Source organism: Pteropus medius, unplaced genomic scaffold, assembly GCF_902729225.1.
Source record: "Pteropus medius unplaced genomic scaffold, Ma_sr-lr_union100, whole genome shotgun sequence".
NCBI classification, from domain to species: domain Eukaryota; kingdom Metazoa; phylum Chordata; class Mammalia; order Chiroptera; family Pteropodidae; genus Pteropus; species Pteropus medius.
The window spans coordinates 8969638-8985681 of NW_024347790.1; the positions used below are offsets into that span (position 1 = coordinate 8969638).

Here is a 16044-nt window from a genome sequence, read left to right on the forward strand (position 1 = left end):
CACCAAAGACAGAGACAACCTTAAAATTGTCCAAGAGTCCAGGTAATGGAGTATTTGCACAGACCTAGGCAGACTCTTGATTCACAACACCACCAAAATCCCAGAGAGGAGGAGTTAGTAGCTCCAAGATACTGAGGGGACATACTGCTGTCCTCCTGTAACTGTGTATCTAGCCAAATGACCTTTCCAGAGTGAAGGCAAAATGATTACATTTAAGGATAAATAAAAGCTGAAAATGTTTATCACCAGCTGACTCTCACTAAAGGAACTTCTAGAAGATGTAATTCCGGTAGAATGATCCTAGGCATTGGCCGCAGTGCAAGAAGGAATAGTGACCCATGAAAATGGTCATGTGTGAGCAAATCTAACATTGACATTGACTATCTAAAACAACAATGTCCACTTTATGGAAAATGATAGTAGATAAATTGGAATTAAAGTATGCTTAGATCTTTGTATATCTTGGATGGAAGGTATAGCTACTGATTCAATTTAAATTTATTTAGTATGCATACTAAAGATTCTGGGGTATCTACTAAAAAGATACAAATTAGATAAAAGAAAAATGGGAAGAGGAAAATATCAACCACTCCAAATTAAGGTAAGGATGAAAAGAAAAAATAAAACAGCAGATGACAGAAGGGTAATCAATGTAAAAAGACTAATCGTGAAAGTTAAATGATATAGTTTGTCAGACTAATGTAAAAACAAGAAAAAGGGAAGGAAATGCAGCCATGTGCTATTTATAAAGACAAACAATATACAGAGATGTAGAAAGGTTAAAGATTAAAAAATAGAAAAAATATGCAAGCAGATACAAAACAAACCTCGTGTAGCTGTCGTTACTTGTGACAAAATAAAAAATAGGTTCAAATAAAAAATAAAGATGAATCACAGAATCTGATAAAAGTCTAATCATTGTGTAGAATCACAAAAGTTCTTACGAGAGGCAAGAAGTTACAGCGATTCTAAACTTGTAAGGTGGACTCAAAAAGTCTCCAAAAGCAAAATGAAAAATAAGAAAACAAGGAGAAAGTGACAAATCCATCATCCTGCTGGGAAAACGCCCCTAGTAATTGATCAGCTTCTAAAAATCAGGAAGGGTATAGATTTGAAAACCTCAATGGACATAGAATCGCGTGTGCCTTGCAACTGGAGAGTACATATATTTGCCAGACACGCACAGAACATTAATCAAAGAAGTAGAATCATATAATCTACATACATATTCTACCACAATGCAATTAAGTTTAGAAAAAATTACAAAAAGATAAACTAGAAAACTCTATATCTTTGGGAAATTTAAAACATACTTCTAAATAACACATGTGTCAAGAAGAAATTATAATGGAACTTTAAAAATACTTAGCATAAACACTTGTTGGATATAGCTATACCATTTAGAAAGAAATGTCCAATGTCAAATGATTATATTACAAAAGAGAAAAGACTGAAGACAAGTTAAGCTCCTTAGCCTAAGCATTCAACCTGAGGAATTAAAAAAGAATAATCTCTCAATAGAAAGAAAAAGTTAAAGACATTATATTGAATTATAAAATTCGTGCACCTCATAGGACCTAGAAAAGCCTGGATAAGAAGAATCAGGTAGGGAAATTTTCCTATCAAGCCTTTTAAGGGATGTATTAGTCAGGGCTGATGGACTAGAGTAGACAGATAGAATGGTGAGCTCCGCACAGTCCTGTACATATGTAGAAGGGTGAGGTATGGCAGAGCTGGCATCGCATATCAGTGGGGAAACAGGGCACTTTTCAGTACATGGTATTGGGGCCATAGGATAAAAAATATATAGATCTTTACCTCACAGCGTGCACAAAAATCAATGCCATGTGGATCAAGATCTTTTACTTTCGAAAGCGTCCAGTTTCGGACCATAAATTATATGGTGATCTTATTTCTATCCATATCATATGATTTGTTTCCTCAGTCTAGGCTTTCAACACAATCTTCATTTGTTCAATAAATATTTTCTGGGCCACGTTCCTGCCACTGTTCCGGTTCCTAGGAATACATCAGTAAACCCAACAAAATCCCTGCCCCTGTAGAGTTTATAGCCTTGTAGATAACCAACATATATGACTCTATCAGGCACTTTTAAGCCTTGACATTAACTCATTTAATCCTTGATACATGTTGTCACTATTTGTAAGTAGCAGAGCTAAGTTTTGAAATTAGTCTGTCAGCCCTCAGAGTCCCTGCTACTACTATATTATATTGCCCCTTCATCTCAATTGTCTTGGTGAAGTGTGCTCTGCAATGTTTTTGCCTAAATAAACAAGTATTATGATCCTAAGATAGCCATTGTGTGTAATGAATGAACTTCCTTCCTAAGAATCCAGAAGGATACTGGGCGTGTATATCCAACCTTGGGAGAATTGAGAGTATAGCTACTCAAATAAGTTTGTGTGGTACTGTTCAGTTGAGAAATCCTGGTTGAGAAAAGCTGCCGAGATGATCCTATTGGGGCCAGAGAGTGTTGAAGAAAAGCACGGCTGAGCTGGAAATCTATTCTGATGCTGCCTATTACATTCTTTCCTAAAAAATTATACTTGTTGCCATAGTAGTAGCCCTCAGAAATAAAGCTTCTTAAGCATCCTGAGAAATAAGACCTACTTAAGTTCTTGGCCCCTGTCTCCTCCTGTTTGGTACATTTAAGGTTAATCTATACCAAAAAAAAAAAAAAGTGTGTGTGTGTGTGTGTGTGTATGTATATATATATATATATATACATATATATATATATATGTATATATATATATGTATATATATATCTGTCATTAGAATATAGTACTTTAAATACTTCTAGTAGACTACAGTTGTAGTAGGCTAAATAATAGCCCCCAAAGATATACAGGTCCTCAACCCCTAATCCCTAGAACATTTGAATGTCAACTCAGTTAAGTTTTCAACAGCTAGAATTGGTTAGAATTCTCTTCCTCACATGGAGATAAAACCCACCTCTAACTTTTGTCCCCTCTTCCACGTTAAGCAATTAGAATGCTTAAAGTGGAAAAGATAAGATTTGGGAGACGGAATAAAGATCTTCATTTTTGTTGGGTGATCCTGTAGAAAAATCCACCATGCAACTATGAACAGCATTGTGAGATTACTCAAACCTCTGTATTTATAAAGTACAGTCAGGAACTGAGGTACAGTAATTTCACTTACTGGGAAAATTTATCCACACCCCTAAATCTAACGCTAACTAATCTACACGAAATGCAGCACATAGCATATGCACATCCTGGGGTTCGGCTTAATTCTGTTAGTAGATTTTTGTAACCATTATATTTATTTTATTCTCAAAAAGTAAAGGTTTCAAGCAAGGCATCTTATTTTGTTTTCCATGTCTGAAAGCAAGCATCTTTCGAAATCCAGTTTGACCATAAATGATTCTCTATCTCCATTTCCCAATATTTTCCTTTTGTAACTTTATGATTAGAAGGTTTGAGCATATTTTATGAATTCTGAAATCTCTCCTTGGCTGGACAGAACTAAGCTTGTCCCTGTTTCTGTTTCTTTTTGGTCTTCTAAGTTACTGTTCTCTCTCTCTTTGGCTCTCACAGTGGGGATGGTAAGGCTCCAGGTGGTTGATGAGGTGGGGGCTGTGGTGTGTGTATGTGTGTGTGTGTGTGTGTGTGTGTGTGTGTGTGTGTGTGTGAGAGAGAGATTTCTTCACCTTGCAGTGAAGTGGCAAGTAGGGACATTTAGTTGTCTTGCTTAACAATTCCTGGATATGGAGTTCTGTAGACAAAATCTCAGGGGGAAAAAAAAAGGGCTCTCATAACACCTAAAAGTGAAAAACACATGTTAAATTGATCAGAAAACAAATATAGCTTATGCCTGTGGATATGGAAGTATTTCTTAAGTGGGACTCAAATTGTACATATAAAAGTTGGTAACTCTAATTAAAAAATTAAAATCTATACAATTAAATACCTTAAACAAAGTTGAAAGACCACAGAGGAATTTGAAATCTATACGACAGGCAAGAGATCAGTATCCAGACTACATAGAGATCTCTGAGAAAAAGCCAAAGACAGAAAACAAAATTCTTAACTAATATGTAGGAAACACAAAACGGTAAGGTACCAACTCACATCAGTTTTGTTGTAAAAATAAAATATAAAAACCCCAAAATATCTAGTGTTCAAGAGAATGTCAAGAAATGGAAAAACTCATACACTGTCGATAGAATCTAAATTAATACGACTTCAAAGATTAATCTGACAAAACCTAGTCGAGTTGAAAATGGGTGTGTGTAAGGAAGTGTATACAAAGAAACCACTTTGATAACCATGACCATCCCCCCAAAATGGGAAAATAAACTAGAGCTAGCTACGCATATCAACATACATCTCAAAAATGAACTGAATGAAAAAAGCAAATTAGATACTATGATATATGTAAATTAAAAATGTAACACTGTAATGATTATGGCTGTGGATATAATAAAAGCAAGATGTGGACCGAAGGACGTGCTCATGCTGGCTTTGGGGACAGAGGGAAGGAAACGGAAATGGAAGGGTAACGAAGGGGAGCGAAGACTTAATCAGAGATATCGATTTCGTTAAATAAGATCTTTGTAAATATCGTGAAATGCTGTTTGTTAATCCTGGGTGATGTAAACAGTGTCATGTTATTTTTCTCCGTGTTTTCAGTTTGCACTACCTTTTTTAAAAGAAAGAAATGTTGCCATATTTGGAGGGTTCTGCGATCGGATCGCAGTCTGCAGAAGACCAGAAGGGCGGAGCTGAAGTTACTTTAGGATCATCTGTTTTAACTCACTTGTTTTTACAGATGGAAAAACTGAGCACCAGGGAAGAAAAGGAACTTACGCAAAGTCACACAGGTGGTTAGAATATGACCTCATGAAAAAAATCAAGAAGTAGGGATTTTAAACATCTCCTGTATGAATTTCATCAGTCAACTTCTTCGGAAGGCAGAACCTGCACCTCAGCAAGTATTTCGTGAATGTTGCTATGGATGAACCAAATACAGACGCTGGTCCCCTTCCTTCAGTAAAGAAGCAGTATAAGCTTCTTTGAAAATGAGACTAAGAAATCCTCAAAACGTTTTGATTAAAAAGTAGAAACAAAACTGCGACACAATTTTTGCGGGTTAAGCTATTCTAACCATTTCATTTTTAACTTAAAGAGATGCAAGGTAGTTCGAATACCGTAATCAATGAATGACGCACATAACATCAGATTACTTAAGAGGGGCCACCTGCCTAGATGGGTGCTTTTAGAGAACCCACTGTTTCTAAGATTTATGAGAAAATACGTTGCTTTAATGTTTAAGTGCACCAGTACATATTCCTCTTTTGTTAGAAAAAATATAATTTTTCCAGCGTGACAAGTGCCAAAATTCCCAAAGAATGATCTCATATCTTACACATTTTTAAATTTTCTGACGTTTTTGTAGGTAAAAAGCCTATGTATAATAATCAGAGTTCAGGGGACATTCCCAATGACAACGGAATGGCTCACAGTGGATGAACACTCCTACTGAGAATAATTAGAAAAACTGGATAAACTATGTACAATCAATCAAGGAACAAAAAACACAAACAAACTGGAGAGTCGTCATGGCAGCTAAGACAAGGAGGCAAAATCAGAGTCAGGCATTGGGAGAGGGGTGTATTAGGAAGCAGGCTTTCGTGGATTGTTCTGGGCTGGGAGGGCAGGCAAATAACTAAGTTAAGTAAGAGGAGTGTGGGGCTGCAGGATGTACAGTCAGCTGAGACGTGAGGGTTCGAAACCCCTGAAAACTCTAGTAAGAGAACGCGATAGGTTTTGGTTTTCCCTTTGAGGCATCTGCCCAATTCTTATGTCATTCGGGGCAAAGGCTAAGGAGGCTGAAAGCTGGTTGAAAAACAAATTGGTGTTTCTGGTGGTCTCAGAGAGCCGAGGTGACAAACAATGGAGTTTGGGACTTGCCAAGGAGGAGGGGCCTTAGAAAATACTGAAGATTATCAGTTCAGATCTCTGGAAAGTCGCACGTTAGGAGAGGGGCTAAACCAGAGACAGGCCCAGCCTTACTGGCCCTGCCTCAACCAGCTCTATTCCTGCCTGCAGATGCAGTGACCCGGACAGTGATCTTCCAAGTAGCAGTAAGACCTGCAGCTAACTTCTCAACAGTGACATAACAACCAGAAGAAAATAGAGTGCCATCTTTCAAGTGCTGAAAGAAAATGCTAGCATTTTATAGGCAGCGAATATATCCTTTGTAAAAAGAATGCAAAATAAAGATGTTTCCAAACAAACATAAACTGAGTGAATTCATTAGCTGACCCACACTAAATGACATAAAAATTAGAGTTCTTCGGGAAGCAGGAAAAAGACCCCAGATAAAAGAATGAAGAGCAGTAGAAAGAGTAACCGTTGGTAAATGCAGATGATGCAGATGAATATTCAACTCTATAAAACAAAAATAATGCCTTAAACGGTATATGTATATCAACAATAAACATTTGGAAAGTAGTAAATATTCTAATTTATATTAAATTCTCTGTTAAGTTAAGGCTGTCACTAAAAGAATAGAAAAATAAATAAGAAGCATGTTCACAGAAAGGTGAAATGATATAATAAAAATATTTGACTAATTGAAAAGATGCCAGAAACAAGAAAAAAAAGGTACATAAAATTGTGAGACAAGTAAAAAAACAAATATTAAGACAGCAGATGTGAATCCGAATATATCAGTGATTACATTAAATATAACCAACCGCATCACATGTTCCAATTAGAAGACAAAAATTACCAGACGTCATTTTTAAAAAGTACATGCTGCTACCAGGTAAGACCTGAGAAATATAAACATAAAGTGCTGAAAGCAAAAGGATGAAAAGGATTTATTATGCAAACACTAACCAAAAGTACAGCTACACTAATATCATATAAAATAAACTTTGCTGGAAATAACGAAAGGCATTCCACAATGATAAAAGGGTCAATCCACGGCAAAGATAAAACGATTCTACATTTATGTCCACCTAACAAAATATCTAAGGAAAAAAGGATAGGAATATAAATCTATAATCGTAACACAACACTTTATCTCTTCTTAGGAACTGATAAGAGCTAGGTAAGAAATCATAAGGATACAGGATATCTGAAAAACATGATTAGGAAACCTCACCTAATCAATATATAAAGCACCCAGTGACTGAATACATATTCTTCACGTGGACAGGAACCCTGATCAAAACTGATCACAGGCTGGTTTATAATGAACATCTCAATTAATTTCAAATAACTGAAAACTATCAGAATATGATTAATGATCATGTGCAATTAAGCTAGAAATCGAATTTTTAAAAAGATAACTAGAAAGCTTCCAAATGTTTGGAGATTAAGTAACATACATCTAAATAATTCACGGGTCAAAGAAAAAATCACAATGGAAATTAGAAAACAACAAAGCTGAAAATCAATGATGTAAGCAAATAGAAATGATCAAAGGAAACAGAAAATAATAAATATAAGAGCAGATATGAATATAATTATTTGAACTTTGAATCTTGAACCTAACTTCATTTTCATACATAAGTATTTTTTGATGGTTTTAATAATACACTGACTTTTCCAGGAACACATCTACCATGTAAACTAAGAAAAGAATGTAGTTTATTTTGTTCAGAATTTTACCAAGAATCATACATCCCTTAAGATCTCATCACCACAGCAAAACAGTTTATGGTACATGAAGTTATTGCATTGTTAGTGACTGTATATTGGTGTAAACATCGACTTCACATATTGAAATACTTTTATCATAACTTCCCTTTTCTTTTCTAGAACGATATTCTGTATTATATATTGAGTATATATCAAGTTATACATGTAGATATGTTACATGTTTATTATCTATGAATCTCATTTCAAAATAGGAAGAAAAAAATTAATTTTTATCGATAGAGAATATTGGGTCTGACAGGGTTAAGAACCGCTGGATTTGATCATTTTTAAGGCCCTTTCAATCCTAACATTCCAAGATTTTAAGTACCCATTATTTCCAGCTATAGCTTTGTCATGTTTTGCGAACAGTGTGTGGCAAACACACTACTTGTTTGGAACAAACAGCACCTCACTTAAATCTAAAAACCCTAAAATAGATACTATCGTCATTGTTTACAGAAGGGCATAAATTCAGAGGAGTTAGAAAATGTATCTAAGCTTACACATCTACAAAGTATAGAGCTGGTTTGACCCCCAAATTCATGTTCTTTTCACTCAGTTGTCTGTAAGAAAAGGTAAAAATATCCTGTACAGTAGCTGTCCCCCAGTTACTCGGTTCCGGTTACCGTCAACCAAGGTCCGAAACTATTAAATAGAAAATTCAGAAAATAAATTAAGTCGCTCACGGTTCTGAGTACCGTGGTGAACTCTAACACTGTTCTGCTCCGTCCTGCCCAGGACGTGAATCGCCCCTTCGTCCAGCGGCTTCGCCTTTAGCCCGTTAGTCACTCAGTAGCCATCTCGGTTATTAGATTGTCTCGGCAACGCAGTGTCAGTGCTTAAGTCACCTTATTCTACTTATTAACGTCCCCAAAGCTCAAGAGGAGTGATGCCGGCAATTCAGATGCCAAAGAGAAGCTGCTAAGTGTTTCCTTAGAAGCGAAAAGGTTAAAGTTCTCGCCTTAGTAAAAGAAAAAACATCGTGCACCGAGGTTGCTAAGATCTACGTTAAGAACAAATCGCTATCCGTGAAACGGTGAAGGGAAATTCATGCTAGTTTTGCCGTTACACCTCAAACTGCAAAAGTTATGGCCACACTGTGGTAAGTGCTCAGTTAAGATGGAAAGCCATCACATCTGTGGGTGGAAGACGTGAACGGAAAACGTGTTCCGATGGACCGTGTTATGCCGGAAAGCACCGAGGACTATACGAAGACTTCAGCGAGGGATCCCCAGAAACGAGCGACACCAAGCCATTTACACTGCAAGTAAGGGAGGGTTATAGATTCAGGAATAGGTTTGGACTGAAACATATAAAAATTACTGGAGAGGCCGCATCTGCCAATGAAGCAGCTGCCGCCACACTTCCGGCAGAGCGGAGGAAGCTAATCAGGGTTTGGGACTATCAACTGGGGCGCACCCTCTGTGGGTAAGGAGGCACCACTGTACTACTTTAGCTAGAAAAATTAAGTATTATCTGTGTATAGGAGTGCAGGCAGGCCAACGTAAACATATACAAGAGATCCCTGCCAGCTGCAGCAAAAAAGAGAGACGGAATATATAAAGAGTGGGTAATTTTTAAAAGTCAGGATCAATTAAGGCAGTTATCAATAGATGACGTTTTAAAATATAGTAGAATAAGTTTGAAGCCATGCAAAGTTCAGCAAAACAATTTTTATTTCCAGTGTTTAATTGGGTATGCACACAGGCATGACACGAGTTTGAATTCATTAAGTCCTCATGCAGAATTATATTCTTCTTGATAAAGAAGCCAGTTCCATCCAGGTCACTATCTACACACCTATGTTACAACATTTATATCAAATCTGGTATCTGAAGAAAAGATACACATATAATATGTTCATTTAAGTTACTTATTTTACAGAAAGATTAAAAATTCAAGTCACGCAAAACTCAAAAACTGTATTAAAAGTTTGAATATAAAACTCAGAGATCCACCTGGAATGACTAAAGAATGGAAGTTCCGTATCCACCTGTGTTAAAACTGGTAAATGCAATGAAACTTGTTACCAAGAAAATGCATTCATTTCTTCAATGCAAGTTATCTAATTTTAACAATATGGCACCCTAAGAACCAAACGGATTTTTATGATGAGGCACTTTTGTTAGTGATGAAACCAAAGGACAGATTTGCTGCTCACTAATGCCAGCGATTTTCTTCAGTAACCTTGTGTATACACTATGTAGTAAGTTGCAACAAATACCTTACTCATTTGTATACAACTATCCAATATATTTTTAAATATGTGTGTGTGTGTGTGTGTGTGTGTGTGTGTGTGTGTGTGTGTATCTTCTGGCTGCAGCGATGCACTGTAAAGCCATTTCACAGCGCAAAATGATGAAACCAGCCCAAACGAAGGCTGCATAATAACGATTCTGGTACAAGAACATACTTACAGAGTTACTGAAACCTGTGACAGTAGCTTTTTATTTGCTATAGTGGACGTAGCCCCAGTTTAAAGACAGGGATGAAGCTCTGCTTTATTGCCTGGGGATTCAGACAGTTTATGAGGTTGGGCATTAGCTGCGGAACTAGCATTCTGGCTCGTGTTCTGGCAGCTTTCTCCATTTATTTGGTCGGGTGACTGTGGTGGTATGGAGAGAAGGGGCCTGTGAGCTGAAGCCAGGGTACTGGAAGAACTACCTGCATCGGAGTGAAAAGATACAGGTGCGTCCATCACGGAACTCTCTAACGTGCTAGTACTGTCCGGCTGGGAGTCTCCCGTTTCCCCTCTAAGGTCAGACGTGCTGGTCCGGAAGCGTTCCCTCGCAAGCCAGTCTGAGATGGACAGGTCCTGGGCCGAGCATTTCGGCTTTAACCGAGACACGGCTGAAAGTTCAGATTCTCTCTCCCCACTCTGCTCGTGTGCTTTCCAAAAATTCAAAACACTGATCTCAGTAGCATCCCTGTGCCCTCCAAGTGTATGTCGACGTTTGATGTTTTTCCTTTTGGTGGTCTCAGGATTCGTTTTGTGATTTCCTACTCCAAACATGTCATCTGCCGGGGCTCTGGGTCTCAGTTTTAACCGATCTGCTATTTTCGTTTTCCAAGTGGGCTCCTGTTTTTCTGAGTCACTTCTGGTCGGTGCTAGCAGACTCCCTGTTGACTTTCCCTTTTTCATGACATCGAACACCTTCGTTATGGAAGGCGTTTCTTTCTCGTTCTTGGCCTCTCCCAGGCTTCCGCTGTCTGACTTGAACCGAGCCGATTTTTTCCTGGAGAGCGTGTCACATTCGATCAGCTTATGGGAACTGAAGAGCTGTCTCCGACCATCTAGACTGGGTGTTAAACTGCCCTCGGTACAGCTCACTTCGCTTCCTTCCGAATTTCTCCGGCTCGTCTTAGTAACTTCTTGTAGTTTCCCCCGGAAAAACCTCTCTGATGTCAAGGCGGCAGGAAAGACAGGGAAATCGTTCTCGCTGTCGGTCTCCACAGGCCGCCCCTCACTGATCAGTTCACTTCTCTCGTCGTCAGCTTCGTCTCCCTTACTCTCTGCGACGGACTGCACCTCGGGGCTGAGCCGGCTCGAGTCGAGGCTGGTCAAGTAGGTAGCAGACGACGTGGTTGAATAATCTGAGGTGATGGTGCTGACATTGGCCAAAAACTCACCATGTCTGGTTTCTGGGCTGGTGGATTTCTTAGTGGAGAACCTGGCCAGAGAAGCCTGGGACGAAGTGCTGAGCAAAGTGCCGGAGTCTGACCCCGTCTCTTCAAAGTGGGACGACTTCTGAGTCACGAGGGAGCCGGGGCTGTCTTTCAGGATGGCGAGGCGGCCGCTGGGAGTGGGTGACTTGCTGAGCCTGGAACCGTGGTGGGGTGAGTGTTCTTCAGACGGCAGACTCTCCTTTCGACCGGACGTCTTCTCATCTTTTGTTGCGCTGCTGTCTTTCTTAGCGTTGTTCTCTTTGGCAAGGACGGCCCTTTGTTTTCTGCCCAATGTCTCACTGTCCTTTTTGGATTCTTCTTTAGTATCGCTGTGACGCTGCTCTGCGTTTTCTTTCTTAAAAAACACATTGTCCAGTTCGTCTTCTGAGCTGCTAGGCTGTGCTTTTTCTTTTGGCTTCTTCCTCTTGCGGCTAGCGGCTGCGAAGATGGAGGACACGAGCAGATCTCTGCTGTATTGTTCTTTTCCAGGTCCCCAAGAACCCTGAGGAGCGATCAGAAACGAGACTTGAAGCATAAGAACATTATCGAGTTCATTTTCTGAAAAGCTTTTCTCCCAAGTATTTTTTACTGAATTACCTCTGCTAAAGCTCTAGAAGCACTAACAGAATGCAACTCGTTTTTCATACTTCTTTTTAAGACAAATTTCGATTTATCTATATATTAAGATAATTTAAGATAAATTTCACTTTTTATTTAACTAGTCCCATTTAATGCCTGGTGGTATGTACTGGCACGTCATACAGGTGTTATTTACCTGCCAAGTCACAGCTCATACACATTTATCCTTGAAAGAAATATTTTGTGCCTAGTGTCAGCTAGCTCTCCTGTTCTCACTGATTCCCCGGCCTGTGCTGACTTTCCCTGCTGTTGCAAAGCTCAGCCCTCAGGTTCTCGTGTGAACGTAGGTATAAGAGTCAGTACTCCAACATAGTTGAACATAGTATTCTGACACAGGTTACTAAAAGCTTGTGGCTGACTTCAATTTTCTGACTATCGACCCCACATGATAGAGATGCTGTATCTGATCGGCTCGTTAAGACATGAGAACCCTCTGGTCTTCCGTTAGCTCAGCGGGCTGGGTTTCAGGGACCTGTCTTAGGTAGACCAGGTTGGCAGTGTCTTCATTTATTTCAAGATAACAACAAAAACAAAAACTTCAAATAACATAAGGTTGATTACAGATCTTAAGTGCTTACCACAGAAATACTTTAGTGCATTGTTGTTAGAAAAATTGTAGTGCAGGCTACTGGCTTTGTCAGCTATGTGTACTAGGTTCCTGATGACAACTATTCAATCAATTTGTCCGTAATGCCTCCACGCGAAGTAAATGGTGGCAGTAGGGGTCGATAACACTTGCTGGTTTACCACACACCATTCAAGACAAGCAGGCAGGCATGAGGTATGCCAAGTAATAGAAACAGAAAGTGTATCTCTCTATTGCCATAAAAATCTAAAGCGAAAAATCACGAGCTAAAACGACTATACCGAAGTCTTGAAAAATAAAAAATCGAGGCTGTCATATTAAAAAGAATTCACCGAAATGAACTCACAGACTAGAACTTTGTTTCTGATAATAAGGAATTTCATAATTATCCAGTACATACCTAATGATTATTCACATTTTAACACATTCTGCTGAGGACTGTGGGGATAAACGGTTGTGACAGGGCTCTGAGTTTGGAGACCTGGCGGTTCTTCCTCTAGAGCGTTCCTTCTAGGTTGCTGTGTGTGACACTGAGCAAGTGATTCACTTTTTAATGTCCAATTTCATTAAGTGAGATGAAATTAGATTATATTATCATTAAAGTGTCCTCGGGTTCCCTTTAAAATCTTACGATTCTGTGATCATATATGTGTTGGGGCAGATGACTTTACTTATTTTACAACTGAGAAGCTGTTGCGAAGAGTTACACCATTCGAATATCCATTATAACACAGGCATGGTATAAATACCGCCATAATTAACAACCTGAAGAGATGGCTATAACAAACAACGGGTTAAGAAATATGCATCTAGTAAGTGGGATGGACGAAATTCAAACAGGTCTGAAATCTAAAATCAAAATAGAAATCTAAAATCTTATCTTCTGGCAAAAAAAGATGGGAAATTGTTCTAGATTAAAGAAGTCTAAAGAGTCATGACAACTAAATGCAAGGAGTAATCTTTGATTGCATTCTGCACAGTTATTGGGACAACTGGGGAAATTTGTGTAAATTCTGTACATTAGAAATAATAATGTATCGTACTTGTGACTATGTACAATAATTATACTGTGATTATGTAGAAAAATGACCTTGTTCTTAGGGGACACCAGCTGAAGCATTTCGGGGCAAAGCGTTATCATGTCTATAAGTAACTTTCAAATGATTCAGAAAGAAAAATTATATATATCAAGATTTACCAACTGAGTAACTTAAGTTAAAGGTTTGAGTGCTAACTATTATTCTAGTAACATTTCTATAGGTTTAAAATTATCCAAAATAAAAAGTTGGGGCAAAAAAAAAAAAAAATGGTGAAAATCCAACATAAGTGATAGTGAAAGATAACTAAAATATTTTGTTTTCTGCAAGAATTATAATTTAATCACACATAGCCCCATTACGATATTTAAACATGATATGTAAAATTAATGTCTCATTCCAAATATAACATATTTTTAGAAACTTATTGCCAATTAGTCGTTACTCTCTCACCAGAACAAAGTTTGGACAAATTGATTTAATAAAAAACTTTCTAAGAACTATAAGAATTTCCTAAAAACCACTCAAAAGGCTATGTAATTTTGTGGTGTTGTCAATGGAACGCAAATCATGCTAAAAAATATTGATTATGAAACAAAGCAGTAATTTTGCTGAAATAAAATATATACTTTCTATAAATATAAATAATAAGAAGAAAAGTATATATTACTACTGACATATTTACAGATATAATGATGTGATATTTGGGATTTGCCTCAAAATAGTCTCAAGAGGTGGAAAGTGGGTGGAGTGAGAATGAAACAAGCTTGGCCACGTGTTAATTGTTGAGAATGGATGATGGGGATACGGAGGCTCATCACACTAGTCTCTCCACTCTGTATGTGTTAAAAGTTTTTCACATTAAAGAATGAGGGGGAAAAAAAGGCCTATTTCTTTGTATTATGCTAAACTATGCTGAGAGAAACCCAACGTTCCAATTCACAGTCCAGTATTCTTCCATCATATTCTACTTTAAGATTTTTTTCCCCCTTGTAAGACTTCGGTCTTCCATTAGCTTGGCCGGGCTTGACTTCAGGGACCTGACTTAGGTAGATCAGGTTAATAATATCTGCAGTTATCCCAGGGTTAACAACAAAATCACAAAAGTCAGATAGCATAAGGTCGAAGAAAGACCTCTGCATACTAATGTAAAGGGATGCGTTTCTACACTAATCATCATTGGCCAAAAAGCAATTCCCCCCTAAAATACTTCAAATTGTATGAAACCATTTACCTTAGATTTTGTTGAGTCACTAGTAGCTGAATCTGTGAGAAGTTAAATAAAACATGGTCAGTATTAGTCAATCTTTACCTTTTTCAACAAACATTGCAAAACTTATGGAAAAGACAGGCACAGAACAAAATGGGAAAGCAAAACTCAAACAAACAACAGGACACAGTGGATAGTCAGAGCTCACAAAGATGCAAGCTGCACCACAGAAAGCCACCGCCATGAAAGGATGCTGTGAATTGTAGGCAGAATCAGCTCAATGATAGGAATGGCAAAGGAGCCCTGTACTAAACAAAAACAGAAATACTAGTGTTTATTAAATTTTCTAAATATTAACTCTAGCAATAAAGAAGCTTGAAGACCTTTTTAAGAATCGTATTATGTACCACATCCTGTATCTGAAACTGATACACAATGTAGAACTTTTAAGACTGCTGGCTGCCTTAGCTACAAATTGAGACACTCGGTGTATTTTCGTTGATTTTTGTCAGACTGTCAAACTTAAATTTTATAAGCATATATTGTATGCGTATGGATGCATCAGGATAACCCCGTTTCCAGGTCACTTTGGTTTTATATTAAATAATGCTGATCTTTGTGCTTTAGACCCCAGTTTCATATCTGTGCAGTCAGGGATCCTTTTGACTAGTTTGGTTAAATTGCTACCAGCTTTGTAATTCTCTATTAACAAATGCTATTATGGAAATGGAAAAATGGAGACCATAATTTTACTGTCTGGCAAAAACTCAGATTATACAATTACAAAGAGGGTAGGAAGGGGCTAGCACTATTCCAGATAATCTCAATTTTGAAATTTTATCTTGCAACTTTAGGGAAATCGATTTTCAAAATTAATGAGCTGAGCCCCGTGCCACGCCCCTTTTCACACATGGCTAAATGCTTATGACTTTAAGAACTGTAGACCATACCATGCTATTTCTCCTCACGGTCTGCTTCAGAAATAACAAGAAACAGCAGAAAAACTTTTAAGAAAGTAGTATTGATCTGTTTACAATAATCTTAAGAGAAAATGTACACCACAGATCAACGATGTTTGCATTTACAAGAACCGGGGGTTTCTGCAGACCAGGCAGCTACAGTGTGGACAGCAATCCTCCTTCTTCCTACAGTTCCAGCTGTCCATCAGGGACACCACGGAATCCACTAGCGACATTACCGTGTGAT

General features: G+C 38.0%; 1 protein-coding gene across 4 annotated transcripts in view; it reads right to left on the bottom strand.

The window, feature by feature from the left end:
* Positions 1 to 9358: 9358 nt before the first annotated feature.
* Positions 9359 to 16044, bottom strand: part of ARHGAP21 (Rho GTPase activating protein 21) — a 120069-nt gene continuing 113383 nt past the window's right edge. For 3 of the 4 annotated variants that reach the window (XM_039877572.1, XM_039877569.1, XM_039877573.1), the window contains 2 exons: positions 14863 to 14894; positions 10114 to 11868 (listed from right to left, as the gene is read on the bottom strand). In XM_039877572.1, coding sequence (XP_039733506.1) covers positions 10177 to 11868; positions 14863 to 14894 — 1724 coding nt within the window. In that variant the 3' untranslated portion in view covers positions 10114 to 10176. Of the gene's footprint in view, positions 11869 to 14862; positions 14895 to 16044 lie in introns of all 4 variants that reach the window. The other variant, XM_039877571.1, reaches the window with a different exon arrangement.